Raw genomic sequence first — 26,416 nt, forward strand, 5'->3', positions numbered from 1 at the left:
GGTGGGGTAGTGTAGTCGGAATTGAATCAAATTGAGAGAAAGTGTTGAAAGAGGAGAGGTTAGAGAAAGTGTTGAAAGAGGAGGGTTTAGAGAGAAGGGATTTGGAAAAAGAAGGGGGAGGTGGGGGCAGAGAAGGATTGGTGGTGATGGAGATCTCGGATTGGGGGGAAGAAGACCAAGTCTGGTTACTGAAGACACTGCCGCACGTGAGTTATGCGGCGCCAAGGTCAAATCTGAAGAGGCAGCGGCGATGTCACGACTCGATCTCACTCTCCCCACTAACCGTCATCTCTTTTGCGATATCTCAGATTTTGTTTTGCCCCTGCAATTAACCTTGCCATTATCAAACAAGTTTTCAACAAAAGCTAAAAATTTGAAACAAGTTTGATGATGTGACAAGGAAATCAGAATCATTAAATATATCTCGTCGTTGTTATTGAGATTTGAGCATTGTAGAAATTATAGCAAATGAAAAATAAGCCTCCAATCCATCCGGTGAAAGACGATTGTAACAAAGAAAGTGAGTGTTAGGGATAATGACGGTATAACCGATAGTGATAATGATGGTGCAACCAACAATGGTACTTAACAACGTACAGATATGCCTCAGGTAATTGTTACACATGTATATCCATACAGATTATGTATATCTCTTGTAACTAAGTGATCAACTTCTGTCATGTACAAATCATATATAATGAGAAACGGGTAGAAGGGATTGGTAAGCTTTTGAACCAACCCTCTTTGTCTTCTATTTGTCTAACTTGGTATCGAAGAGCCATTGAACCAACGGCAAGATCATTATCTGAGGCATATCTGTACGTTGTTAACCATCATTGTTGGTTGCACCATCATTATCACTATTGGTTATACCGTCACTATCTCTAACAGTGAGCACAGAAATTAGTAGGTAATATTTTATTAAAGGATAATTTGGAAAGTCAAATGTGTATTAAAAAAATCTTTGGAGTGAGTCTAAGCTCGGGGCTCCCTAATTTTTTTTCTTTTCTAATTTTAAAGTTTTAGTATATTCTAATTTTTTTCCGACACACTTTGCGTAGATTGGATTGGGCCAAGTTTTAGTTAACTCGGCCCAGTCTGTATACTTTAGAGTCCAGTCCAATCCAACTAGGTGGGCTTATTTCCTGTAACGAAGACTTACGGGGCCCAATAAGCCCTTTTGTTCGTGGATCGGGCTTTTTTTCCTCCGTGTTGTCTGTCTTTTTCGAAACTTGACCGCCACGTGGTGTGCATTGATGGACGTATGTGAGGGTCGAATTGCCCACAAATTAAGGGACGACTAATTAGAACAAACCGACAAAACATTCTAAAATGGCCTCACATGACAATGAGGACTTCATGTTAGTTCCGTGCTAGTATTCGTCATGATCTTTGACTGAAATAAAGTTGTAAAGAAATAAGGATGAATGGATGAAACATGAAATTTGTGAAAGAAAACAATTAGGTATGTTTGTGGGTATTAAATGTGGTAAAAGAAAAAAGAATCATGACTCAAACATCTGCATCATACTTCATTCATATTGAATATTTTAGATTGTCATTTTATTTTATTCCTTATTTTAAAATAAAAATCTCATTCTCCCAAACTAAAACAGTTCGAGTTTACAAATCAATACGTGTGAGTCTAGAGAAGATCCAAAGCACACAATACATTAATTAACTGTTATTGTTGAATTTCTGAGCCCAAACACATTGTTAATTGTACTTTTTGGGCTTCGGTGTAGAAACGTCGGTTTATCCGAAATATTTTGTTCATCATGGATCATCGTCAATGATATTTAAGCTTAAAAAACGCAATCTTAATGTGAGAGGGTTTGAGTTTTACTTATAAATCACTATAGGGGTCAAAAATCGTTGACTCGAAATACTTGAACATAAGTAAAAAGGCCCGACGAGGCCCATGGTTGGGTCGGCCCGAATATCCATCATAATGTATCATTTGCCCTTGCCCAAGCCCAAAGCTCACGGTCAGAATGGGTGCAAGGCTTTAAATGCCAAACGAGTCTCAGACTGGGCCACAGGCCCAATTACGACCCAGCAAAGAAGCCCTTCCGTACGATCATCACGTGCTAACCACGTGACTTGCAGCACTATAAATAGATGATGATCACTCTTCATTTACTCTCTCAACTACCTGGTATCTCTCTCTAAAAACCTTTCACTTCTCTCACTTAAATATCTCCCACCGTTGATTGACTTGACCGTCGAAGTTTATTCGGCCGACACCATATCGATGTCCAAGTTTGACGGTCAACGATCTTTAATCTTGCAGGGTTATCATAGGCCTCGATCGACGATAACAAATTGGTTGTAGATTTTAGGATCTACAATCACTAGACTAAGTTATATCAAATCCATGTGAGATTATACTCTTCACAGTTATAACTACACAATAATCAATGAGTAGATAGTGTAGCAATAAAAATAGTCTATATTCCCCTACTAACCATATTCGAATTGTGTTAGAATTCTCCACCCTTTTTCTTGTAAAAAGAAATTTTAATCAGGAGATATCACACTCATGCTAATAAGATAAATGTATAAACAAAACTAATATTCGAAAAATAAACAATGAAAGCACATACACGTGATAACTTTTATATTCTCACTTAAAGTATGCCCCTTCATTTTTGGTAAAAAAACTTATTAATAATGTAAGAACAAAAAATAATAATAAAAAAAGAGGACGGCCTCCCCTTTATTTCCGAGGTGGCTACTAATTAGCTTTTCATCCTTCAACGATCATTAAAAGATTTACAACCACCATTTTTCTTCTTCCTTATATTCATTATTGGTATCAAACCCAACTCAAACAATCTTCTGAATCTCTTTCTCTTTCTATCTCCCCCTCTCTCTCGCTGCAATTCTTGTTGCGGTAACTCGTTCTTTAGGCGCTTAAATGGCTGCTAATGATGCTTCAGGTTCTTAATTTATTGTCCTTTATCTTTTAGCTATTTGTGAGCACGATTACCGGGTTCTTGATTCAATCTTGGTAATTTCTTTCGGTGACTTCATATCTGGGTTTTTGCGGGTTTTGTGATTTCAAGATTGTCTCTTTGTGAATATCTGATAATGGGTTTCCTTGTTTTATCTTTTTTCTTTCTCTCTATTGGGAGCTTCTGATTGTGTCCGACGAGATTTCTGATAATGGATCATACTTCATACTTAATATGGTTGTTGTTGTTCTATCTAGTCTAGATCATATTGGATTGCAAATGAATTATTTGGTAGAAACTTCCTTCCATTTTATGGTGACCAAACAGTGGTCTTATAAGACCCACACAATGTGTAAATTAGCTAATGTAATTTTTTTTTACTGGGTTTCTTTCTGTGGTGAGAGGCATATCAAATATGACTTACGTCAGATAATATGTCTTTTGTCTCAGTTGGGTTCAAGAATTATAATTCCTTGTAGATGCGGGAATTTGGTACATGATCTAGGAACACTGAAGGGACCTTATTGGGAAAACCTTAAAATCTGAATTGCATCTATAGTTTATACAGGGAGTTGTCAGTATCGTCTTCCAGGACACAAAACACCTTGGGTGCTTACATATCTTTGTTTCTTATATGCTTATGGATACAATGTTTTTGAGCGATTGGATTCTTGTGAGCTTCATAGACACCTGGGAATGTATTTGTGTGAATCAACCTTTTCTTATTTATTTAATCTGGATGACCTTGCAAGATGCTTTCAAGCAGAAAGAGTGATCTAGAATAGCATGATAGAATGCAGTTTATAATTGTCATTATTTTTTTTAAGTACTTGGCCAAGCTTGCCAAATTAAACCTGCAGTTGATATTGACTCGGAGGGTTTGCTTATATGCAGGTGACCATAAAAATGCTTCAAATGTGGAAGGAGGGTCCCATGATAACTATTCACTAGTTATTTGCTTTGGGGAAATGTTGATTGATTTTGTGCCAACAGTGAATGGAGTTTCTCTAGCTGAAGCACCTGCATTCACAAAGGCTCCTGGCGGTGCTCCTGCTAACGTCGCTGTTGGCATATCTAGACTTGGAGGTTCATCAGCATTTATAGGCAAGGTGCATTTGAAAACTCTGTCTAATGAAATACTGATGCTAATTTTGTTACATTCTCCTTTCTATTCTCTGACTTCTGATACAAAGCAGATTTTTATGATGAAAGTTATACTAGAAACTCGGTGGATGCATGGAAGTACTTGAAAACCAAATTTTTCTCAATCTATTTTCTTTTCATAAATTTTGTGTTGTATGTCAGGTTGGTGATGATGAATTTGGGTACATGTTGTCTGACATTTTGAAGCAAAATAGCGTCAACAATTCCGGTGTTCGATACGAACCTACTGCCAGGACAGCTCTGTCATTTGTCACTCTTAGAGCTGATGGTGAACGTGAATTCTTGTTTTTTCGTCATCCAAGTGCAGATATGCTTCTTCATGAAGCAGAACTTGATATAAACCTTCTTAAGCAGGTCAATTTCAGTTTTGATGCTTTCACTGGGTGATGTGGACCAAGATTTACTAATTCTGGCAAGTTTCTTTTTCTATTTTATATCTACTGCAGGCCAGGATCTTTCATTATGGTTCTATCAGTTTGATTGCGGAACCATGCAGGTCGGCTCAACATGCTGCAATTAGCATTGCCAAGAAGTCTGGTAGTATCCTTTCTTATGATCCAAACTTGAGATTGGCATTATGGCCATCACCAGAAGCTGCAAGGGAGAACATAATGAGTATATGGGATCAAGCGGATATTATTAAGGTATATTGTGGAGCTTTTGAGATTAAAAACTATTTTCTCTCTCCATTTATATGTAGTAGCTAATTGTTATAATATGATATTACAATTGGTATTTTAATTGTATAAGAAATTAATTATTGGTTGTCTTATGAAATGGCAGATAAACGAGGACGAAATTTCATTCTTAACTGGAGGTGATGATCCTAATGATGATAACGTGGTGTTGGAGAAGCTTTTCCATCCTAATCTTAAGCTTTTGATTGTAACTGAAGGATCAGAAGGTTGTAGATACTACACCCAGGTCAGATAATCGCATCTATATTTCTCGCTGCATGCCAGTATGTCCTAAATCCTGATCACTCTTCATTCCTGGACTTTCATTGGATCCAGTTAAGAAACAACTTATTTTTTGTTCTTTTAGCCGAACCATGAAAGAATCTGATTAATTTCTAGTCTGAATCATGGCACTGGATTTTCAGAATTAGGAACCTTAACATATTTGGTTATCTAATTGACTATCTATAACGTTCTGGAACCAATGTACATACATTGGCTAGTAGTCATTGTTTTTGCAGCCTGTACAAAGTGAGCCAGTAAATATACATGGTCAAGTTTTTTACACTCCATTCAAATGACTTAATCATCAATTAACATAGATAAGCATTACCTGCAGGAATTCAAGGGAAGGGTTCCTGGTATCAAAGTGAAAGCTATTGACACAACTGGTGCCGGGGATGCATTTGTCAGTGGGATATTGAACAACTTAGCTTCTGACGTAAATCTGTTTCGGGTACCCATATTTCTTACATGAACTGTTAAACTTGCTTGATTACGCCTTTTCGTTCAATTGTTCTATTTTAACTTTATTTTTTTGATGATCTCTAGTGGGCTGTAATGCATGTTCAAGAATTATATTTGCAATTTTGAGATATTATGAAAAGAACACCCGAAAGGCCGTAACCTTTCTCACTGTTAAATAATGTTACACTCATCACACCCAGTATTTATCTTGTCTGCAGTTTTAGGAATTTCATTACGCATAGTTTCACGTCTGCCATTCTTGAATTGATGTCTGGCGCTGTTTGCAATATTGTCTCAAAAACCATGTTACATAACAATGAAAACAACATGGTACTGCAGTCAGTGGCCACATACTTGGTGGACTGAGAAGTAGTGATCAGGGTGCTGTATGCATGTAGATTTTGCATTGCAAGCTATTATGTGGTCATTGAGGATGTTTAGCGTAAGTTTGCATCAGAGGTGTGTATTCCTTAGTATTGAAAATTGATCCTTGAACAACAGAAGAGCAGTTACAAAATATCCAATTAGGTTGTCATCAATATTTATATTACTGGTATGATAATAAGAAAAAGGACGGTCTGGTTTCAGCATATATCGAATGTTCATTTGTTCGTATCTCTGTTAACAGGATGAGAAGCGGTTAAGGGAAGCATTGCTTTTTGCTAATGCCTGTGGCGCCATCACAACAACAGAGAGAGGCGCAATTCCTGCATTGCCAACAAGACAAGCGGTCCTACAACTCTTATCCAAAGCAGCTGCTTGATAGTAACAAAGATGTCCAAATTCTTGTGCCTTCCTATACCATGCATGTAGTTTTGAGTTCCCTTGCTTTTGGATCACAATGAGCTTTTCTCTCTTTGGCTAGTTGCATTTTTTCTGTTTAGGCTTATGAACAAAAAGGTTCAGTGAGCCAATTTTCTCCTGGTTGGCTGATTGTACTTGAGAACCTTTTCCCAATTAAATGTTGTAACATTCTGTTCCATAGAGTCATAAAACAGAGTTGCAGCTTTGAAATCTACAATATGATTCCAGATCATGGAGCGGCTCGATCTCAACGACGTTTGAGACTACTGGGCAAGCTGTCGTCAATTGGTTTGGTTGACTTTCTGTGCATTTTACGATCAAACTGGACACCAATTCACGATCCATCAGCTTGTTCGGGGCCGGCCCGATCATCTGGGCCATGGCCCAAGCCCACAGTTGCGCGCTTCAGTCTTCTGATGAGAATCCCACATCGGAAGATGGTGGGTTTGGAGTCTAGCTTATAAGGGAGGACAAACCTCCTATTGTCAACCTGGGTTTTCAATAGAGAGTTAGGCCCAAACTTGTGATGCTAGACTTGGGCCCCCATCCCGTGTGGCGGGTATTCATCATTGGTGCTTTCATTGAGAGTGCACGCGCCTGCGTGTAGGCCCGTGGACTGGCACTATCGTAGGCGGGCCTACCCCAGAGCCCATTCCTTTGTGGAGTTGGCTTAGCAGACAGTGGGTCGTGTCCATTGTGGGCGGGTTGGAAAAGAGAAAAATGCCGTAAAAAAAAAAAGAAAGGAAAAAGGTCGTTATAAGTAACTGGGAAAGCCCTAGATCCACTGGACCTGGCAAGGCTATGTGACCCTGGCTCGCAAGGCTCAGGCTTGGGGCGGTAAGTGACCTGGCAAGGCTATGTGACCCTGGCTCGCAAGGCTTGGTGGGTTTGGAGTCTAGCTTATAAGGCTATGTGACCCTGGCTCGCAAGGCTCAGGCTTGGGGCGGTAAGTGACCTGGCAAGGCTATGTGACCCTGGCTCACAAGGCTTGGTGGGTTTGGAGTCTAGCTTATAAGGGAGGTTTGGCTTGGTGGGTTTGGAGTCTAGCTTATAAGGGAGGACAAACCTCCTATTGTCAACCTGGGAGGCTTGGGGCGGTAAGTGACCTGGCAAGGCTAGGTTTGGCTTGGTGGGTTTGGAGTCTAGCTTATAAGGGAGGACAAACCTCCTATTGTCAACCTGGGAGGCTTGGGGCGGTAAGTGACCTGGCAAGGCTATGTGACCCTGGCTCGCAAGGTTTGGTGGGTTTGGAGTCTAGCTTATAAGGGAGGACAAACCTCCTATTGTCAACCTGGGAGGCTTGGGGCGGTAAGTGACCTGGCAAGGCTAGGTTTGGCTTGGTGGGTTTGGAGTCTAGCTTATAAGGGAGGACAAACCTCCTATTGTCAACCTGGGAGGCTTGGGGCGGTAAGTGACCTGGCAAGGTTATGTGACAAGGCTATGTGACCCTGGCTCGCAAGGTTTGGTGGGTTTGGAGTCTAGCTTATAAGGGAGGACAAACCTCCTATTGTCAACCTGGGAGGCTTGGGGCGGTAAGTGACCTGGCAAGGCTATGTGACCCTGGCTCGCAAGGTTTGGTGGGTTTGTGGGGCGGTAAGTGACCTGGCAAGGCTATGTGACCCTGGCTCGCAAGGTTTGGTGGGTTTGGAGTCTAGCTTATAAGGGAGGACAAACCTCCTATTGTCAACCTGGGTTTTCAATGTGTGGCGGGTATTCATCATCTTCACACACTCTTGTGGCAAACGACTAAACGCTGTCGTAATTGACGGGCGGTGTAACGTTTGGGACGAATCACGAGTCTTAGGCCACTTTTGCCGCTCAAGAGGAAGCATGCACACTAGTTTTTGCAATTACGACATTGAAGATTTAGATTTGCGTAGAGTTTTAATTCAACGAAAGAGGAAATCAATCGTTTATTTCTTTTTTGATCGAATTCGAATTGCGCGGTGATGGCTCCTTCTCTCCTTCTCTCCGACCAGAGATCGGATCAGATGGCGTCGTTTATTTCTTTTTGATCGAATTCGAATTTCGCGGTAATGGCTCCTTCTCTCGAACCAGAGATCGGACCAGATGGCGTCCCTAGAGAGGCCTCTGCTATCGCCTATACCGAGAAGGTATCTCCGTACTTTTACATATATGAATGCATTTATGCTTTTTTTTTTGTTCGTTTGATCGGGTAATGTATTTGAGTTTGATTGTGATTTTGTGTTCATGCATTCAGATAATCGAGGAAGAGCAACTTCAGCTACCGAAGTAAGTTTTTCTGCTTCTGGTTGATTGTTATGTTTTTTCATCGCCTTAGTTGCTGATCTGAACTTTTCATTTGCCTGTCGAAATAGTCTAGTTGCCTTGCCATGAGTAAGCAAACTTCAATTCCGTGTCTCCTTTTGACAAAACAATCCAAAGTGAAAGTAACAGGAGTACAGGACTGCAGGACTTCCAATTAAAGTATTAGTTGACATTGAAGAACAACACAAGAAGCTTTAGTCCTTAGTTTACCTAAGAGCAACTCCAATGGCAACAGAAATATCAAGCACTCCAATGAAAATGAGTTCAACATTTAATGTTTAATTCTTAGCGAGTTTTGACGTATATCTGAACTGAAAATGAGATCTAACGAAAGAGAGAGAGTTTGTGCTAGCAGCAACTTCTTAGAAGATCCATTCATGGTTATGCCTTTGGTTTCCTTTAGCTGGTAGGCTTGAAAACAGCTAAAAAGGTCCGTCTATGAGGTGATATATTTTACTACAATGGTTGAATAATTTAGATTTGTGGCATTTGCTGGCTGACTTGCTTCCAAAAGTAGTTCAGTTCAAGATTATGAAGTTGAACGTTGATTAAGAAACTACATGATGGACTGCTCTCCGTGCGGGACTCCTAAGAGTTTTGTTAAGATCCATGTAACCTGTCACAAATATTTGTAGTAGAGAATCGACATGGTGGGCTCATCTACATGCCTGACTTGCTTCCAAAAGTAGAGAATCTTCATGGTGGACTCCTAAGAGTTATGATTATAAAGTTGAATGTTGATAAAGAATCTACATGGCAGACTCCTAAGAGTTTTGACTATGATCCACGTAGCCTGTCACAAATATTTGTGGCAAGGGATTAACAGTGGTGTATGACATTAGTATTGGCACACATTGGTTTAAGATGTCTCTATTCAAATATCAATTTAGACTCAATCTTCATGGTTTTATGCTTGGATTTTTTAGAACTGTAATAAGTTATTCTGAAAAATGGACAAAAGATTGTAATCCGGATAGGGTAAGTGATTTGTTTCTTTTGCTGCTCTTTGAGTTTCCTGCTACTAATTTATTAAGTAGCATATTATGTATGAGCTTCGCAGGCACTTTGCTGCAGATACATTGAAGAGAATTATTCAAAAATGTGTGATGTTGAGCTGGGGTTACAAATATTACAATGGAGATGAATTTACGGCTGGACCTAAGAAAGCTGGTAGTTGAAGCAGAAGTATTTTCATTGGCTATTCTTGCACTGTTTTTTTTAATTTTTTTTAAATCTAGTAGGATTTCCTTAAGTTGACCTGTTTAGTGACTTTTAGATTGATTTTATTTGTGGTGGATCCGTCAAGCCTTGAACTCTTAAGAAAGAAAATAGAGATGTCAATTGAAAAGTCCGTGTTGACAAGCACGGAAGGTTTGTCCATTCTTGTTTTTGTTTTTTACATCAAGTTTATCGCTAGTGACAATCTTTATTCCCTATTAACCTATACATCATCACTCATTGCTATGTACTTGGGTGCCTCTTTCATTTCTAGTCCGTCATGTTCATAACATAATAAGTCTCATTGATATCATTTCATCATGCCGTAAGGTTTGGGAATCAGCATCAAAGGCTGTGAAGCATGAGGAAGAGATTAAGCAGAAGCTATGTTAAGACTTAAACCAATTGGCATGTACTGTTACTCAATACTGATTGAGAATGATATATTTTATGAATTGATTTTAACACTATTATTATAAATAGGTTCAAGAACGCAGTAACAGTCAGTTTACGAGACTTGAGGAACTAAAAAGTTGATTGGAAGCTCTGAACCCAGGTAGAGCATCCTCCTCTACTCCTAAGGTAAGCGCTCTATGCAACACCGCTCTCAAATGCACAAATTTAGTTAATTGCTGGGACTACATTCCATTGTTGGCTGTTATTTAGAGTTTTACTAGCTTGTGGCCCTGGGTTAGTTATTAGATGAAGCTGTCAAATTCCTTGCATGGAATTTTTTTTGTTGATGGTGCAAATATTTCATTCTTCCACAGTTATGTCACTAAGCTTGTTTGTGATCAGATGAAGTAAAAATTTCCAACTCTTGGCAGTTATGTGATTCTGTATCATATTTTTTCTATCTCATTGGTGTGTTGACTGTGTCTGCTGTACATGGTCTTTGAAGAGAATACTTGATGTTCATGGTGCAATGTAAAATGTAGTTTTCAGAAACTAACGAATCTAACTGAAAAAATAGCACAAACTCTACATACAATTTCATTTTATCATAGTCTTACGTGCACGTTTCAGTTCTTGCATATCCTAGATATGAGAAACTGAGTGAATAAGGAGAGAATGTAAGCTAGGATGGTTCTCCCCCACCCATCCTACGTGCACAATTCTATGCAAACACATGAGTAAGAGAAAATCAATTGGGAATAAACAATTGGTGGATGGTACCGTGGGAAAGGTGCGATAAACAATTGGTGGATGGATAATAAGTTTGGCAGTAAATCAAGACTAGGATGTGGAAAAACATCTTTAGATGTAGTGAGTGGGGGTTTTTGTTTAACCATTTAAAGTTTTTATCTCCCAATCCCTTTTGATTTATTCTCTGCTTCTGGTATTGGGAATGTAAATATCTTATCACTCTGCCTCTGAAATTGGGGACATAATATTCTATGACCACTTACACTTGTCATTAAAAGGAGACTGATGGTATCTTTATTGTTCAAAATGCCATTGTATTGTCTGGATGTAATTGATGCGTACCAACATATGTGCTCAAAAGAGGATCAATAAAAATGCCTTAGGCTGATTTTTATGATAAATAATAAATTCTTTCAAAAAACTTCAAAGATGTGTTGCAAACTTCGTTACAATGTATTCAGAAGTGTGCCAAAGAAAGGATAGAGGGAAATAAAAGCTCACTGGACCTCAAGGTTTAGCTCGAAAAGATTCTTCATGAGGTCAAATGATGTCCTTCGTCTATGGTACTGGACCATTCATCTTGTGGGATATCAGAGACCGGGGTGTCTCATGGCACCCAACTAAATATTTAACATCCTTGTCAAGGCTTAATCAAAGTCTGATCCAAGATTTCTCCCCTGGCCAAGGACAATCACTGCTGGTGGCCTTTTCAATGGGAACGATTGTTGCTCCAATGCTATTTGTCCCATAGTTGATATTGACTCAGAGGGTTTACTTATATGCAGGTGACCACCAAAATGCTTCAAATGTGGAAGGAGGTGATAACTATTCACTGGTTATTTGCTTTGGGGAAATGTTGGTTGATTTTGTACCAACAGTGAATGGAGTTCCTCTAAGATGAAGCACCCGCATTCACAAAGGCTCCTGGTGGTGGTGCTGCTAATGTGGGTTTTGATTATTTTGAATGCTGATACTAGAAGTTTAGAAGCAGTATGTCAGATCTTTTTAATGCTGAAGCTGTGAGTTTCTGGGTACATATGTTAGTCCGTCTCTCTACTCTTTACATACTAGTCAATTTTATTTTTCCGTGTTCTTTCAATTGTCTATAGCTGGTTATACAAATTGCTGTTTCACATTTTTTCTTATTGATACTCGTGTATGTATTATGTCATATTATCTTTCAAGTAGAAACTGGTTCAACAACATCATTTCTCTTTAGATGATTCGCATCATTTTTTGTTGAAAGCTCTATTCCAATTCTGCATATTTCTTGATTGATTGACTTTTAAATAATCAAATGTGAGGGAGATAAGATGGGGGCACGTGTTGGCTTTTGAAGGATTGTTCTTTAGATCTGTGCAATGTCTGATTTTGATGGTCATGACTCATGAACATCACTGATGGCTTTTTTGTTCTTCAACAACACTTCCTTTGGGGCCCCTTCTCTTATTTACCTAAAGAATTGCCATTGAAAATTAAATTATGAAAATGTTTGATACTATCATGGAGCAATTTTATTGCGATTCTAGCTTTAATTGCAATTGACAATCCCTGCTCTATATGGAGCCTTTTTTTCTTCCCTTTTGCTCCGTGTGTTTGGGATAGCAGTGGCAGTGGTATGGTGCTGGCTTATGGTTTTGTGGCATTTCTTGAGATGTCGATGCAATGTTATGTTCTCCCTTGATAATAATGTAACCTATTATTCTTTTGTAAGATATTGGATGTAGAACTAAGTTTGAGTGCTTCACTGCCATTTTAGTTTCACTGCTTTAAAATTAATATATTTTATTCTTCCTTGCATCATCCTATGATTCATAAATTGAGCTTAACATCTGTTGGAATCAAGTTGCTCCTGGTGATCATATTCCAAATTCTAGAATGTCTGGAAGAATGGGTGATCTTGAATTATTAACCTAGGCTGGTCCTGTACTGGCCAATTGAACAAAAATTTGACCTGGTTGTAACGGATGGTGACCACCAGCGTACTTTAGCGTTGCACAAGTATATGGTTTAGTTGTGGTATACTTGATTGATTCTTTCTTCATATCAATCACTTTCTTTGTTAGCCTTGTTTTTTATAAGCATTTGTACACTTGTGAATGATGTAGAACTGTTGCTTTTCATTTTTAAATATGAAGTTGATGATCAATTTGTTTGTTTTCTTTGGTTGATAAAGGAGTGGTTTCATCTGGCTAACTTTCTTTTCGCTTTCAGTCAAAGCTACGAACATATATCATGTAGTTAAGAACATATACTCATGTTGTGCAGTTTCCCTGCAGGTGAGCCAGCGACGTTGTTTCAAACCAGACAATGTTGAACAGAGATTATTAAAATCAGCAAAAAGTACGTTATTAGAATTGAAGTGCCTGTTTGGCAGGGCGGCTCCGCGGTGCCAAACAGGCCACAAACGGCCAGCGGATCCGCTGGCCAGAAAGAAGCTCCCAGTTCCGCTGCCTCCTTTATTTTTTTTTTCATTTTTCTGTTGTGGGACCCACCCCCATCATTATTTTTTGACTTTTTACATAATTTAATGTGGGTCCCACAACTTAATCATATATATTTAATATATTATTTAGTTTTATAAATATTTTTGCCAATAAATTTAATATTTATAATTAATATTATAAAAATTAATTTAATATTTATAAAATAAATAAAATACACATTAATGATCTTCATATAAAAACTTATTATTTTATTTATTTGACTAATTAAAATTTTCAATTTTGATAAAAAAAATTCTAATATAGTTAAATTAATTTCAATAATAAATTATATTTATTAAATTAACTTTAATAACAAAATGATTAACAAATGATTATTACTCAACAGTTTTTCCGCTAGCGTCAGTTTTTAATTCACCAAACACCTCACAACATATTTCACAGCTTTAAGCTCAGCATATTTTTCACAACATTTTCGCTAGCATTGAAAATCAATTTTTTCGCTGTGCCAAACGGAGCCGAAATATAGGACGAAACTGTACAATTAGTGAAAGAACAGATGCAGACACGCAGGTGATGATTCTTTGCCATTAAATATTTTTAAATTCGCACCTAGTTAGACGAAAGTGGGATAAGGGTTTTTTTACACATTTATCCGGGTTAGTATCCCATACCAAAAACCAAATAGGATTAATCTCGCTTATCTTCTTACACCAACAGTTTCTTAGTCTTAGAGGACATGAAGGACAAGTTTCATTTGGACTTCACGGAGAGTCGGTGACCCAAATAAGGGAATAGAAACAATTGAAGGGACTTGGATGTGGTCCCAGGTGGAAGTAAATTTCATGTAGTCCCGCTACATTTGGGGCCAAAGCCCAAATCTCAGTCTAGTATTTTGTATATAGGGTCGCCTTTCGAGGAAACATAAGCCCAGATCGATACGTGTTACATTCCTAACATCATTCATTAAAAAATACACGCGTTAATAGTAAAACTAGAGTTTAATAACCCAATTCTTTTACCAAACACCACAAACAGATGCTTTCCACTCATCCTATCAAAGAATAAAAGGGAATCCTAATCTTCTCGTTGAACAGAGATTTTTTTATACAAGCCTTTTCTTTCCTAGTACAAGCCATGGGAGAGAGGGAGGGGGATTGGGAGTGGGAGGGGTAGGGAGAGAGAGAGGGAGGGAGAGCGGTAGGGCGAGGGAGAGAGAGAGAGAGGAGGAGAGGGAGGGGGAGAGCTAAAGGGGGAAGAGAGAGAGAGAGAGGGAGAGAGAGCTAGGGCAGAGGGACAGCGGTAGGGTGAGGGAGAGGGAGAGGGAGAGGGGGGAGAGAGAGGGGATGGGGAGGGGGGAGGGGGAGGGTATATTCCAACACCCAACACAGAACTCTATTTTGTTGTTCTTTTATTGCCCTATATACGAGGGTGAAGCATTATACAATTTATACAGGAGAAACATCATCATTTCTACCACCGTACAGAATAACTAATTAGCTGATGATACCAATACCTATTATTTTGCTTCTTAAGTATCAATGTGACAATTGGGAGATGTTTATTCTTTCTACATGCAGTTCCCTGTTTGATGTAATGCTTCAGATTGGGTCTAGTACGCATGAGCATAAGTGAGCCTCATGCACAATGTCAGATGTCTACTAAGCTCCGAGCTCGGGCCAAGCCCAAAACACATTCTCCATTTTGCAACACATTCTTGTGCGCGGGCTTCAACGGGAACAAGAATGCATGAGCAAACATCGAAGCCTGGACCCCATGGTGGTACTTTCTCTAAAGGCCTAAACTCGATTGCACCAAGTAGTAAAAAAACAAATTTGATTACATCTAACTTAAATCTATCAAACTCTGGACCATTTGTAACATCCCGCGTGCCCAAAACTAGCAGGGCATGGTCCACAGAACGAGCCGCGTATGGTCAAGGGCAGGTAAACATAAGCAATGACAAACCAATTACCTTCAATTGTCATTCTAATTTCTACATACCAGATCAATGTAATTTAGAAGAACACAGCACTTATCTCAGGGAAATAAAGAAGACAGAACTAGTGAAATTACTCTAGACACGACACAGAACCACTAAAATATAAACAGGAAGTCCAATGTGTGTGTATGCATACATTGCCGGTACAAAATGTAACAATGTCATAGAATGATTATTGAGCCCAGGGTAACTTATGGAGCCGGATCATTAGTATAAATGAAGAGAAACTTGGTCGCCCTATATGGCCTTTTCAACCAAGTCCACACTAATAGTGATATACATGCTAGCTAGTAATTAGATAGTAAATAAAGGCTTAAAAACACAAGAAGGGAAAAAAAAAACTGAAGAAGAGGGATTTTATGGACAATACTCACGGATTATTATACCTGTTTTTGTTTTCTGATGCGCTGTATCCCCTAATGTGAAGAATACTTATTGGATGTAGACTTTAGGAATTGATGAGGTGCAGAACAGATCATATTTTGGTTATTCAGCTAACACTGATAGGAGCAGTGCACTTTTGGTAATCCAAGGAACAATTCAGTCTCCACTTCTGAATATTTGTTACCTCGGGCGCAGTTGGTTGCATCTTCTTTCTGCTTAGTTGATTGCTGCCATGAGTTATATTACATTCAGCCGACATTCGTCAAACGAATACTAGCGAGGTTAGGGATGGTTTAAGAAAAGTTAGCCCACAAATTTCATCATCATCGACATTAAAGACATCCCAAACAATTTGCATGGGCATTGGTTAACTTTATACACAAGACCTCAAATTATGCAAAGACCAAATGGAAAAGATATAGCTGGAATTGGAAGGTAAAAAGAGAAAAATAAGTAAAAGGAATATTCACCTCTTCACATAATCTTGCCTTCTCTTCCAACAAGAGTTTTTCCTAAATGCAAAGACAATAATTATCCCATTAAAAAAATTTACTGAAACAGTTAAAGCCGTAAAGATACATTTTCGACCTTTCATGGTGTTTTGACTACCTTTGCTTTTAGTTGATCAATCTGCTCCACGAATAGCTGAGTCTGAATAATAATTAAACAATTCCAAAAGTTAATTAGCATTTGATCAGTTAATTACATAACATTTGGTTTCGCAAAAATGGTGGAAAAAGACAAGCAAAACGTGAGAGCAAAGATCATGGACACAAATTTAACATAACCATATGCAGACACAAAAGAAAATTAGTGCTCTTGAAGCACCCTAGGAGTAGTGAGTAATGTACCTTTCTTGCCCTGATATTGCTTAAACTTTGTTCCAGTTGATTTTCAACTGTTTGGAGTTCTTCAATTGTGCATGAATCTAGACCTTGTCCTAGAAACCTCCTATGGCACAAATTATTTTTTTTGTTTAGAAAAATTTATACTGGATCCTATAGTCCTATCACATGCACAACATTTAAAAGTATCAAAGGAAATTACCTTTGAGAAACTTCTAATAGCTCAATCTTATTGGCCAAGCTTGCACTTTCAAGCCTCAATTGCTGCATCAGAAAAGCTTCATCAGGAAATCAAATTGAAACCGTAAAACGAAGATCAAGGATATCGATTTAATTAAGGTGGTTAACTAGAAATACTGTTATTCAAGAGCTAAAGCTCATCTCCCCAAGGATTAGATTATCAGGGTATCACGCACATAATGTTTTCAAGCTTATCTTGAGGTAGCATTGTCCATGGAAGTTTATACCGGAATTGACTTGATCAAAAGGCCAAAAGAATACAGACTTTGCAATTTTATACACCATCTAGTACCAACTTCATCAAGGGAAGTAGAGCATCTATGCATGAAAGCCACATTTCGAGAAATATTTAATGGAAAAAATGCTTTGTCATATGTAGAAGGATACAATTGAAGAAAGCAATTAGGTCTAACCTGCGTATACTTTTCCCCATCAGTCTGGTTGTTTTGCCCTTCTTTTGCATGCTTATGATAACGTTCTATCGTTTTGAGAATGCTGAAGCATTGAAAACACCATACAAATCAACAACCATTACCTTTTTCTTTTGATAAAGAATGCAATCGTACTATAAACTCTAGACCCTATATTATACAGCAAGTAGAATTTAATGTAGCAATTTTAGGACCTGTAGAGAGTGCATAGAATTACACAGAAAACATGAACATAAGTCGTGAATATTTCTGAAACTCCATGCATGATTCAATTTCCTTGAAATTCTCATTCCAAATATTTTAATTCAAATAAAAGATTCTTGCATGATAAAGTAAGGTACAGGATTAAAGAAGTAGAAAAGACCATCCTTCAGGATGACAAGTATATCTGTTAGTAAATATCAAGACATTTTTTTTTTATCATAGTTCACATTTTCATTACTTGATATATAGAGTTTTTTTTTTTTTTTTTTTTTCCATGAAAGAGATTGGTACCTTTGAAATTCATTAAAAAAAATTTTCCTCTTGTAGCTGAGGAAAAGTGAGATTACATATCAATTAAAATTTTAAATTGCTAAAACATTAAAGTACACTAAAATAAAAGAGAAGCCCTGGTTATAGGAAATAACCATGGCACATACATTATACAACTGGAAAAATAGCCCTTTGAACAGTATTATTAGTGACGCACCGAACACTTTTTTATTACGTAACTCACATCACCTCACCACAGTTTCGGAACTCGTCTTATCTCACTGCACAAGGTCAAAAAAAAATACACTCCTAATGGACCCTATATCTAGTAGGCAGTAGCTGATCCACCACAGCATCCTCCCAGCTATACAAATGTCTCCTCCAAGATAAGTTTCATTCCTACTTCCATCCAATTACCCCCCATTTTTTCAATGAGGGCTTCTTTGTCACTGCAGTCTGCATATGTTATGAAGTCTAGGGAACATGATTTTTAAAGATGTATTTCCCACCCAATTGTCTTCCTAAAATTTCTTACCAGTTCCATTACCTACCAAGAGGCCAAGACCTTCCATTGTCATATCAAGATGATAAATAAAAGCTTAGGTATGCTATTTCCAGTACACTATTTAACAATATATCAAGAGAGAAGAATATAACAAGTACATCAAGAGACAAGAATATAACAGACAGTTGTATTTTTTTTTCTTATCATTCCTTTTATAAGAATTTTTTTTGATATTAATTTGCATCCCACACCCAGTAGGAAGATTCCAAATAAAGGGACTTCTTGCGCAGCAGTTTGTTGGAATTAATGCATTGTTTTTATGTATTCTGAAGTTTGTAAGTAGAAAGGTTTATATAGAAATACGTCTCCCACGAAGATCAAAATGCAATCTAGAAACTTGGAGTCTTCTCCTAAAAATACTTTACAAAAGAAACTTTGGAGGGCCTGGAGTAGCTCAAACAACCAAGTGACCTAAAGTAGGGTCAAACATGTAATTTCAATAGAGAGAAGTTCTTCATGGAAGTCTATTTCCAAGAGGAAAATTAATGAAAGAACAGTATATTGCAAAAATTGGAAGAAGAGGTGTAAAACAAGTGAGTGATGATAATTAAAATGGTTAAGGAACTCGTGTGTGCTTCACTTTTTGGGGAGGAGACAAGATCAGGGAATTTTAAGATATATGCAGTTTCTATAGGTTCTTCGACAAGAAAGTGGCTTCAGCATAATATCACCAATGCATGGGCAATTATTGGAATTTCTACCGCAATGCTCAACGAGACCTCTACAAGATGTCCAATATAGCATCTTTTAGGATAGCTACTCCACATATATGATTGCCTGGTATAGGCTCAGCTTTCTTCACTTTCACTTTTTCTATGTCTTGGGCTACATTACTCATTATTTCCCTGGCTCATGGTTGTATTATTCATATGCTTTCTACATAAAAATGAATATCTAATCATAGAAAAAAAAAATGCAGTCTTACTAGTGCAGACATTTTTCCAATATTTTAACATAATTTCTAAGTTGCGGTAAAACACAACATTATCATTAGACAGTCATAATAACATGATAAACATGTCAAGGCAATGCTGAAGATGACAACAACATGATTGCTAGGGCTCCATTTTCGCGATAAACTGATTGCTCCAATCCATATTAAGAAGACAAACTAAACAAGAGACGACAAACGGAGAAATAAATGAAAGACAGGTATCAATATGATATATACTTTTAAATTTCTTGCTATATTGTTTTATATACACATCAATCAAGAATGCTTTCATGAAATCTAATAGGACACTACAACTACTGGCTAAGTACTACCTAATATTGGCAAACACTAATTGTGTACATAGAAACTGCATATATACACAATATCAATTACCATGACCATCATAAACCTTTATTTCAAACATGCATGGCTCATAAAACCCACCTACGCCCATTAAGTCACTAATATAACCACACCAATAAAGCACCATTAAATCTCCATCACCAAGACAATAATTCTAAAAATCAACAAGGGGATGACCTCTATAACAAACTGTGCATATCCACCAGATAACCACTTTCGAAGAAGATGGAAAGTAGGATACAACAATAAAGACGATCCACATGGGAAAGAAGAGGGATTGGTCTTCGGGTTTGCACTTTATACGGTTTTTTTTTCCCCCTTTCTTTGCCTTTTGGGGATTGTAAGTACAAGTTGCTACATATATTTGCTCATTAATATTCAATATAGAGCCTTCTAGTCATTCAGCATCATTTCCTTTTTTCTCAAATAAAACCACCATGGGTTGGAGACATTCAAAAATAGGACAATGTAAGGACTTAGATATATTTTAAAACGAAATTGTCAGAATCATATAATGAACTTCATAAACTTACATGACCAAATTACTAATTTAGCCCTAATGTTAAAAAGAATTAAAAAAAAATTTCGAATCCTTCCATGTTTTGTCCCATATATCATATTATTGATATACTTTTCAAGCTTCCTAATATTGCAACTAGAGCTAGCAACTACAATGTCAATGAACGATCTCAATCACAGGAGACACTTGAAATAGAATACATAAATCTTATAAACCCTAACAAGGGAACTCATATAAAAGGGAATGAACTTTAGGATCAGCTAATTCAAAGTTCAAGAGTGACTCAAATCTCACTTTATGCATTTTGTATCTAGGATTTAATCTATAGGGTTGTGTCCAATGTGATCCTACTTTGAAGAGGTTTTTCCTTTAACCATTTCTAGTACTTTAACTGATTTTTACATATTATCAAAGGGACCCAATAAAAGAATTTTAAGTACATAATAAATTATTTTTACAAGCTTATAGGAGTATATTTTAACTTTTGGACAAATTTTCACATAATAGAAAAGGTAAGCTCAATCCTTCAAATAAGAAGTTTGTCAAGGGGTGATTCTTAAACCATAATTAATCATATGCCAAAGCTACAAAAATTGCCTTTCTCTTGAAACACAGTAATTACAAGAAATAGTTGGAAAGAAAATGTGTCAGAGGAGGGGGGGGGGGGGGGTTGTTGATGGGGTGATGGTAAACTTGTTTGGAGTGAAAATAAAGAGATTATTAATGAGGTCAAATATTCAAAGGGTGTTTATTAGCCACCAATAAAGAGGAAGAAAAAAAGCAAATGAGAGATACATAGGACCATCACCAAAGGAGCCCAACATGGACGAAAGGCATAGAACTCTCTACTAATGGGGATCCAACAAGTGAACAATCATAAGAAAATAATTCTTCAAACAAAGATTGAAGTAAAATGTCACACTTCACTCTTTTTCACATATGACTTGGAGTTTAAATAGAGTGAGTTTAGAACATGAGTTGGGAGTATAAAAGGACTAACTCAGAACAAGAAGCATAACTATATAGCCTATAGTTAAAGCTTGCATTTCTCAATATTAAAGCACTAAACAAACTCTTAACTAGCATAGAAACCTATGAAAAAACACTTCAAAAATCACAAAATTGTGTTAGAGAACTGAACATAAACAAGTCTCATGCACAAGATTTTCACATTAGAGACGGAGTTGAGCCTTTGAGGAAAAACATAATGCATACATCCCTACTCCGTATAACATAATGACCATTTCTCATAAATTGAATTCATGACCTCAAGATTGTCGTGAAGCAACTCTACCATTGAAAAGATCATTAAAAATAAAGAAAACTAATGAATTTATGATAGTCTAAAAAAACTCTAAAGTAAAATCACCAGAATTAGAAATTCTAAATACCGGATCATCCTAAAAATTAGAGACTGAATAATTGTTATGGAAAATATATCGCTTGACTAGACGAAAAGTATCCTTTATGAACACAAATCCTTATATTATGTTGATTGAATTGCCTCTTCTAGATTTATCCATTTTACCAGTACTTTGTAATATTGTCATGTCTTTTTATGTCTTTGTCCTCAGGGGCTCTCTAGTCTTTTACTATATCTTGTGTTGTTCTGTTTTAGGTATCGATCTGCCTCTTTTGGGATTATTACAGGGTTGAGGAAACATTGCTCCAAAACCCTAGTTAACCTTAATCTATTGAATACAAAGAAGACTGTATCTTGAGCCTGTACTAGGACCTCTAAGAAGCAAAAGAGTGTCGCCTTATCTTCTGCAGAGGCTGAATGTGTAGTAGCTTCTAAGACTGCTTCACAGGCAGTATGGGTGAGAAGAATTCTGGAGTATATTGGAGTTATTCAAGCTGGTTCAACTAAGATTCTGTGTGATAGTAAATCTGCTATAGCAATTGCTCAATCAACCACAATCTGATAAAACATATTGCAATCAAGTATCAATTTTTTAGAGAGGTTATTGAAGGTGAAATTATCAAGTTGGAGCACTGTAGAGCCGATCGAGGAGCAACTGACAAACATTTTCAGCAAAGCATTACCTAGAGACAAATTCTGTGACTTGAGGAGTAAGCTTGGTGTGGTACCAAAAGTGCAATTCAGAGGGAGTGTTGACTGAATTGCTTCTTCTGGATTTATCTATTTTGTCTGTACTTTGTAATATTATCATATCCTTTTATGTATGTGTCCTCAGAAGCTCTCTAGTCTTTTACTATCTCTTGTATCTTGTTTTAGGTGTCGATCTGTATCTTTTGGGATAATTCCACTGTTGAGGAAACATTGCTCCAAAACCCTTGTTTACCCTAATCTATTGAATACAAAGTAGATTGTGGGGTATTCTTGTATTTGTCTGTTCTATTCTTACTTGTTTTACTCAACACATTCCTCATCTCATCCCACTTGTGAGGTTATGTTTGAGTGTATGTAAACCTAGGCTAAGAGTTGCATATTCAGCAATCAAAAAATCAGGTTTGGGGGAACCTACGTTACATGAGCCTTAAAAAATTGGCTTTTGCACACAAGTGGATGGGTGGCTCACTCAAAAGCTTAAACTTATGAGTTGGGTCCATCCAGCTTGCTTACAAAGTCACTCACACACTCATAATTTCAATGTGGGACTTGACTGAGTGTATGCTCCAATACTCCGCTCATACACAACTCCCTACATTCCCCTACATATGTCACTTGTCACGTTCTCTTTGCGTGCTCGGAGCTGGGAGGTCTCAAAAGAAAATTTAATCCCCAAAACCTCCCTCTAATACCATGTTGAATTTTCAAAACCGGGAGAACTCACGTTACATGGGTCTAAAATGGGTTTTGTACACAAGTGAATGGGTGGCCCATTGCTAAGCTTTTGAGTAGGTCCATCCAACTTGCTTATAAATCCACTCTCACGCACTCATATTTTCGATGTGGAACTTGGATGGATGTGTGCTCCAACATCAGCAGCAAAGAAGATGTTTTACCCTAGACTAAAGTGTCCTTGGTAGCTTGTTAAGGTCTATGCGTAGTTATGTTTATTTTCCTTTTTCTGCTGCAATTTAGTTTTAAGATTGTTCTGGTAGGCCTAGGAGTTAAGTCTTTTGTTATAAAATTGGAGACTGATTAATATCTTAAAGAACCATGATCATGCATAAAGAAGAACAAACCATTTTTCAAGTTTTAAATCATAACCATGAAAGATCTTTGAGCTGTAGTCAATCGAATATCTAGGCTGGATGTTTACATTTCTAAGAAATCAAAAAGAGCAAGATTGAGAGAAGTAAGAGCCTTGGTTTAGAAGGTAGTATTTGGATCCCTTTTGAAAAAAGAAACTAGTACTCATGGTTATAAAGGTTATATTCTTTGTCTTATCTAATCAATATTATTGTTCTATTGCTCCAAGTCAAGGATCATAAATTAATAATTTATGAGCTTCGAAAAAAAACTAAGGTTTTTTTTCTGTGCAGTAATAAAAAGAAAGTCATTAAGAGTGTGTTTGAATTGAGGAATTCGGGGGAAATGAAGGGAAGGGAAGGGAAGGGAAGGGAAGGAAGAGAAGATAATGGAAGGTATAATACTTTTCCTCTTTCATGTTTGGATAGCCATTCCGTCATAAAAGAAAGGAAAGGAAATTGATTTAATTTACTAATTTAATATCTTTATTTTTATGTTAAAATATTATGTATAAAAGTAAAATAGGAATAGGTTTTTCACTTATAGATAAGTTAACTCTCATTTCTCTTCCTTTCCCTACAAATGAACCACATTTTGGGGAGGGAGCATTTTGACAAAAATTTAATGAAATATTCCCCCTAATTCTCCTCAAATCCCTTACTTTATTTTTTTAAACTATCCAAACAATGAAATTAAAAGGAAACCTCTTTTTCATTCTCTTCCCTTCCCCCAAATCACTCAATCCGAACACACTCTAAAGAGTCATGGCGCCAACCAACAACAAAGCAAAGACATTGGTTATATATAAAATTGGGTCCAGAAGCAAAACCATGATACCTTGCAGGTTCAACTTCCTATTATGATCTATGGATTAATCATTTTGATCCTCACTTCCTCACCTTGGGAACAGATTAAAACAATCCACTAAAGTTCAAAAACTTAAATCAGTATAATGGCACATCTTGATTTATTATTTTGATACATAAAATATCAAACAAATGCTAATATTAAGTGCATATACTTACAAACAAACGAGTTTTAGGATAGTTATACACATCAAGAGGCCTATCCCTGTCTACATTATCTGTGGAAGTGCGAACCCCCAATGGAAGTCACTTCCAACAATGTTGCTCCAAAACTCAACAGACTTTACATCTTCATCATATGACAGCTATATCATAATTTTAGAATGGGGAAGATCAGAAAGCAAAAAAAAACTACAAAAGAAAAGGTAGGACATACCACAAATCAGATTCAGGAAGAGTACATGCAGGAAATCAACAGCAAGCCAAAATTAACTTAGCAAGCTCCTTCATTTAAGCTAAGTTTGGCTATATATCATACACATTTTAATTAAGTACCGTTAACCCCTTGAGAGTTATTTACTTTATTTAGACATAGAGCAATAATTTCCTTGGACGAAGACAAATGATAAATATCTTCATATTTCCCCTTGAGACCATCCTTTCAAATTTAATCACTCATTTCAACCAGGTTTGAACTAAACCAAAGATAACAAGCATCATCTAATTAACCTCATGTAATAGTGAAAGTAAGCACTAGAAGAACAAAAGTAACACAAGTTTTGTATCGAACTATATCAATCCTCAAAAACTACATTGTGTCTTCTACATATATTCCCTCCCATCTCAAGAAATCTATGGTAGGTTAAACTGTGTGGATGATCATTGCACATGTGGTTTTGCTGAAAATGCAACAGCTGAATCATACGCACCAGAAGCTACTATTTCAAGTTTTCACAAATGGACTGACTATGTGAACCCTAGATGCGGATGAACTTAATGGCCATTGCTTTATTAGGAAAAAAAGGCCAGCCGAAGAAATATTAGCAACATATATCTACGAAATACATCTACTAGAGAGCTTATCGTGTCCATCAAAGATAGTACGGCCACAGGATGTGATGACTGTTCCTAATCTAGAGAGTACAAACAAAATTGATTTTCAATGCGATTCTGAACAGAAGCAGAAAGCGAGAGAAAATATATCGAAACAAAGTAATGGCTAGCAACATCGCAGTACACCATCCCTCAACTAGAGGAAGTACCCATGCTTTGTTGCTGTAATAACGCATTCACACATCGAAGGACAGAAATATCAAATTTCCGATTCAACTTCCGATGCAGTAAAAAAAAAAAAAACACCTAAGATCAAATAAAAAGTAATGGATTATGTATGAGCACTTACTCGGAGCTTGAGAACTCATATAGCCTGTTTTTCTGTGAGAAGACGATTACAGCAACTTCGGCATCGCAAAGCACAGATAGCTCGTAAGCCTTCTTTAACAGCCCGTTTCGGCGCTTGGAGAAGGTCACTTGCCTGTTTGTCGCATTCTCAATTTTCTTCATCTGAATCTTCCCTCTCACCATATCCTAGATAATCGTGAATCGTAAGTCACAGACGGAAAACCCTAAGTACCTAACACTGTCAATAAAAACAACAGAAAATCTCACCGAAGATGAGCGAAAATCTTAGGAATCTTGTGTGTTGACCAGTATTTACACAAAAGTAGCAAGCACTGAACGCTTGGCAGTATTTACAAAGCTGGAATTCGTCAAAATTGGCTCAACATAGCAGAAACCAACCAGTGTTTGGAGCGTGAAGAGTAAGGCAAGAATTTGTACGAACAATGGTAAAACCTCAAGATCAAAGACCAGAGACCGAAATAATGGAAGAGGTAGAAAGAAGCAACAAAGAAGGCATAAAAAATCTAACACCAAAAATAGAAAAAGTTTCCAAAAACCCTAGAAAGATTCACGGAGCAGAAACGCGGAGGATCTTTCGATGAATGGCTTGATGTATCAATCTCTTTATTCTCACACCACATAACGCTGCGATTTAATTTCCTTATTCGTATACCATCGTTCTCTCTCCTTCTCTTTCAACTTCTCTCCCCCCACAAAAAAGGCAATAAAATTAAATGCAAAAGAGGAAGGAAAAAAAAAAAGGTAAGGAAAGTAAAAGCATAGATGTTTAGTTTAAAAAATATCTAATTAGGTTTGGATTATCTCGTTTTGGTAAAATTAAGAAT

The 26,416-nt window shown here is 37.1% G+C and overlaps 2 protein-coding genes across 2 annotated transcripts; one reads left to right on the forward strand and one right to left on the reverse strand.

Annotated features, from left to right (window-relative positions):
• Positions 1–2,761: 2,761 nt before the first annotated feature.
• Positions 2,762–6,566, forward strand: LOC119984134 (probable fructokinase-7). The gene is made up of 7 exons (XM_038827945.1): positions 2,762–2,942; positions 3,852–4,066; positions 4,263–4,475; positions 4,568–4,765; positions 4,905–5,045; positions 5,418–5,534; positions 6,174–6,566. The coding sequence occupies exons 1-7, from the start codon at positions 2,921–2,923 to the stop codon at positions 6,306–6,308; spliced, it is 1,041 nt and encodes a 346-aa protein (XP_038683873.1). The 5' UTR covers positions 2,762–2,920; the 3' UTR covers positions 6,309–6,566.
• Positions 6,567–15,495: 8,929 nt separating this feature from the next.
• On the reverse strand, positions 15,496–26,314 carry LOC119983816 (MADS-box protein AGL42-like). The gene is made up of 8 exons (XM_038827543.1): positions 25,839–26,314; positions 25,573–25,757; positions 17,331–17,412; positions 16,880–16,941; positions 16,684–16,783; positions 16,442–16,483; positions 16,303–16,344; positions 15,496–16,059 (listed from the first exon to the last, which is right to left on the reverse strand). The coding sequence occupies exons 2-8, from the start codon at positions 25,752–25,754 to the stop codon at positions 15,943–15,945; spliced, it is 627 nt and encodes a 208-aa protein (XP_038683471.1). The 5' UTR covers positions 25,755–25,757; positions 25,839–26,314; the 3' UTR covers positions 15,496–15,942.
• Between the last annotated feature and the right edge of the window lie 102 nt (positions 26,315–26,416).

This window comes from Tripterygium wilfordii, chromosome 18, assembly GCF_013401445.1.
Source record: "Tripterygium wilfordii isolate XIE 37 chromosome 18, ASM1340144v1, whole genome shotgun sequence".
Classification (NCBI taxonomy): Eukaryota; Viridiplantae; Streptophyta; class Magnoliopsida; order Celastrales; family Celastraceae; genus Tripterygium; species Tripterygium wilfordii.

Excerpts from the sequence above, each read along its gene's own strand:
- LOC119984134 (XM_038827945.1), top strand. The coding sequence starts at position 2,921 with ATGGCTGCTAATGATGCTTCAG. Across the intron at positions 2,943-3,851 it reads GGCTGCTAATGATGCTTCAG|GTGACCATAAAAATGCTTCA; the intron begins GTTCTTAATTTA and ends GCTTATATGCAG. Across the intron at positions 5,535-6,173 it reads CTGACGTAAATCTGTTTCGG|GATGAGAAGCGGTTAAGGGA; the intron begins GTACCCATATTT and ends CTCTGTTAACAG.
- LOC119983816 (XM_038827543.1), bottom strand. The coding sequence starts at position 25,754 with ATGGTGAGAGGGAAGATTCAGATGAAGAAAATTGAGAATGCGACAAAC. Across the intron at positions 17,413-25,572 it reads TATGAGTTCTCAAGCTCCGA|CATTCTCAAAACGATAGAAC; the intron begins GTAAGTGCTCAT and ends TCAATGCTTCAG. Across the intron at positions 16,060-16,302 it reads AGGCAAGATTATGTGAAGAG|CAATCAACTAAGCAGAAAGA; the intron begins GTGAATATTCCT and ends AACTCATGGCAG.